The 2,812-nt window shown below is 57.0% G+C and overlaps 1 protein-coding gene across 1 annotated transcript in view; it reads right to left on the bottom strand.

The window, feature by feature from the left end:
* The window catches only part of ZSCAN10 (zinc finger and SCAN domain containing 10), a 19,427-nt gene that overhangs the window by 10,486 nt on the left and 6,129 nt on the right, over window positions 1-2,812 (bottom strand). The window contains exons 2-5 of the mRNA XM_011982647.1: window positions 1,723-2,185; window positions 1,227-1,494; window positions 942-1,006; window positions 717-774 (exon numbers count right to left, since the gene is read on the bottom strand). Of these exons, the coding sequence (XP_011838037.1) occupies window positions 717-774; window positions 942-1,006; window positions 1,227-1,494; window positions 1,723-2,118 (787 nt within the window). The 5' untranslated portion in view covers window positions 2,119-2,185. The remainder of the gene's footprint in view (window positions 1-716; window positions 775-941; window positions 1,007-1,226; window positions 1,495-1,722; window positions 2,186-2,812) is intronic.

The following is a 2,812-nucleotide window of genomic DNA, read 5'->3' as shown; positions in this document are numbered from 1 at the left end:
CCGAGGCGGGTGGATCACTTGAAGTCAGGAGTGAGTTCGAGACCAGCCCGGCCAACATGGTGAAGCCCCGTCTCTACAAAAAATAAAAAATTAGCTGGGTGTAGTGGCGTGCGCCTGTGGTCCCAGCCACTCGGGAGGCTGAGGCAAGAGAATCACTTGAACCCGGGAGGCGGAGGTTGCAGTGAGCCGAGATGGTGCCACTGCACTCCAGCCTTGGCAACAGAGCGAGACTCCGTCTCAAAACAAACAAACAAACAAAAAAACCTGGTAGGTGGGTAGAGAGGATAGAGGTCAAACAAGGGTGCCCCTTTATTTGACCTCAAAACAAAAAGTTAGCTGGGCATGGTGGCTCACACCTGTAGTCCCAGCTACTCGGGAGGCTGAGGTGGGAGGATTACCTGAGCCCAGGAGTTCCCGGCTGCAGTGAGCCATGATTGTGCCACAGTCTGGGCTAGTAACATCCTGTTTCAAAAAACAAAAAGACCAAAAAGTCAGGTAGGGTCTGGAACTTCAGGCAAAGAAGCAGTGTTGGCCGGTCACGGTGGCTCGCGCCTGTAATCCTAGTATTTTGGGAGGCCAAGGTGGGAGGATTGCTTGAGCCCGGGAGTTGAGACTAGCCTGGGCAACACAGCGAGACTCCATCTCTTAAAAAAAAAGACAAGAAAAGAAAAAGAAAGAGGCATCAGTGGTCACTACTCCAGGGAAGGGTTGCTTACCCAGGGGGTGTGCAGGCCACGCCTTATTCTCTGGCACATCCTCAAAGGTCAGGGACTCCTGTATCAAGAGCAGAAACCCTTGGTGAGAGAGGATCATGCCTCAGGAACCTGTGGGGAATGAAACACTTCCCAGGACTGAATCAGGGAAGGTATGGATTTGCTAAAACTACAGTGGAAGGGAAGTTCCTGGGGCTTGAGAACACCTTGGGGTGCGGCCCAGCTCACCAGCACAGCCGCCAGCTCCTGATCTCCGGAACTCTCCTCTGGCCATGGTGAGGGGCCCTGGGGGCCTGACAGCATTGGGGAACAGGGGAGGAAGCACTGTTAGAAGGCAGCCCTGCCTGCCATGTGGCTGCAAGGAGATGCACCACATCATCGGGGCCCTGTGAAGACACCTTGGTGCTCTCCTGTCCCGGTCACCTGGGGAGGCCCCACTTCTCACCCCACCCCAGACATCCAGGCCGCTCCCCAACACCCAGTCCTTGGCCTCCTAGGGCACAGGCTCCTCACTGCTTTCTTGCAGGGCCTGGAATGTCTTCTGGGGCCCCGGGCTCAGTGGCTGCTTTGAACTTGGGGGAAGTCTCCACTGTCCCAGCTCAGCAGGCTTGGCAGGCCTTGGCTGGGTTGGGGGAGGCTCATCCGATGGGCCCAGCACTGAAGGTTCTTCTGCAGGCAATTCCTTCTTGGGGCTGTGGCTGGGGACCTGGGAAACACACCCCTTTTCCTCCAAGGTGACGTCTGCACGGGGACAACTCTTGCCAGCATTACAACTAAAATCCTGTTCAAAACACATTCAAGTTAAGTGACTCCCGGGGTGGCAGCCTGTGTCCTTCTGACTCCGAGGGGACATGGGACAGAAACGAGGTGAGAGTCAGACAGGGCAGGAGTTAAGAGGTGAAGAAGGAATGGTCAGGTGGGGGAAAGTGGAGTTTCCAGAGATTGTTCACTGGGGCGATCAAGTCCCCATCATCTGTATACTGCTCAGTCCACTGCCCCACCCTCTCACCAGCGGCCCCGCGTGGCTGGGCTCCCGGTGGATGCCCTCCAGCAGCAGCACCACCTCCTCCCCATCCCTGAGTGGCTGCCCCTGCAGGCGGCCCAGGAGGTGCGGAGGCAGCACACTCAGGAACTGCTCCAGCACTAGCAGCTCCAGGATCTGCTTCTTGGTGTGCAGAGCCGGCCGTAGCCAGTGGCCGCAGAGCTCCCGGAGCCGGCTCAGGGATGCCCGTGGCCCCATGTCCTCCTGATACTGGAAGCATCTGAACAGCTGGTGAGCCACCTCGGGCCTCAGCCTGGACTCTGGCCGCCTGGGGTCCTCTGGGCTGGCAGCCTCCTCCTCCTCCAACTTGACTTCCCCCAGCTGCTCCTGCTCCAGGGCAGCCAAGATTGATTCTTCAAGCATCCTTCACTGTGGGGATGCCTCCCTACAGCCGGCCCCACTCTCGGGTCTCTCTCCTCTCTTCCCACACCTGCGAAGGTGAACACCCTGGGTTAGGATCTGCTGAGAGGAAGCTGGCCGCACACCTAGGTCATCCACGTTAAAAGACACTCAATACGCAGACCCAGAGGAAGAGTTTTACTCACTGGGTAATGGCTCATGAGGGCAGGGCAGCGCCCGGTCTCAGGGTTACCAACAAAGCAAAGGCCAGAGAAAACTGACAGTTCTGTATTATCATCTCTCCTTAAAGCATTTAGAAATTTGCATCACTTGGCTGGGCGCAGTGGCTCACACCTGTAATCCCAGCACTTCGGGAGGCCGAGGCGGGCGGATCACAAGGTCAGGAGATCGAGACCTTCCTGGCCAACACGGTGAAACCCCGTCTCTACTAAAAATACAAAACAATTAGCGGAGCTAATTTAGTCCCAGCTGCTGGGGAGGCTGAGGCAGGAGAATGGCGTGAACCCAGGAGGTGGAGCTTGCAGTGAACCGAGATCACGCCACTGCACTCCGGCCTGAGCAACAGAGCTAGACTCTGTCTCAAAACAAAACAAAAAAAAGGCCGGGCATGGTGGCTCACGCCTGTAATCCCAGCACTTTGGGAGGCCGAGGCAGGCGGATCACGAGGTCAGGAGATCGAGACCATCCTGGCTAACAC

This window comes from Mandrillus leucophaeus, unplaced genomic scaffold (assembly GCF_000951045.1).
Source record: "Mandrillus leucophaeus isolate KB7577 unplaced genomic scaffold, Mleu.le_1.0 Scaffold240, whole genome shotgun sequence".
Classification (NCBI taxonomy): Eukaryota; Metazoa; Chordata; class Mammalia; order Primates; family Cercopithecidae; genus Mandrillus; species Mandrillus leucophaeus.
This window is presented reverse-complemented; position numbering and strand designations above follow the sequence as displayed.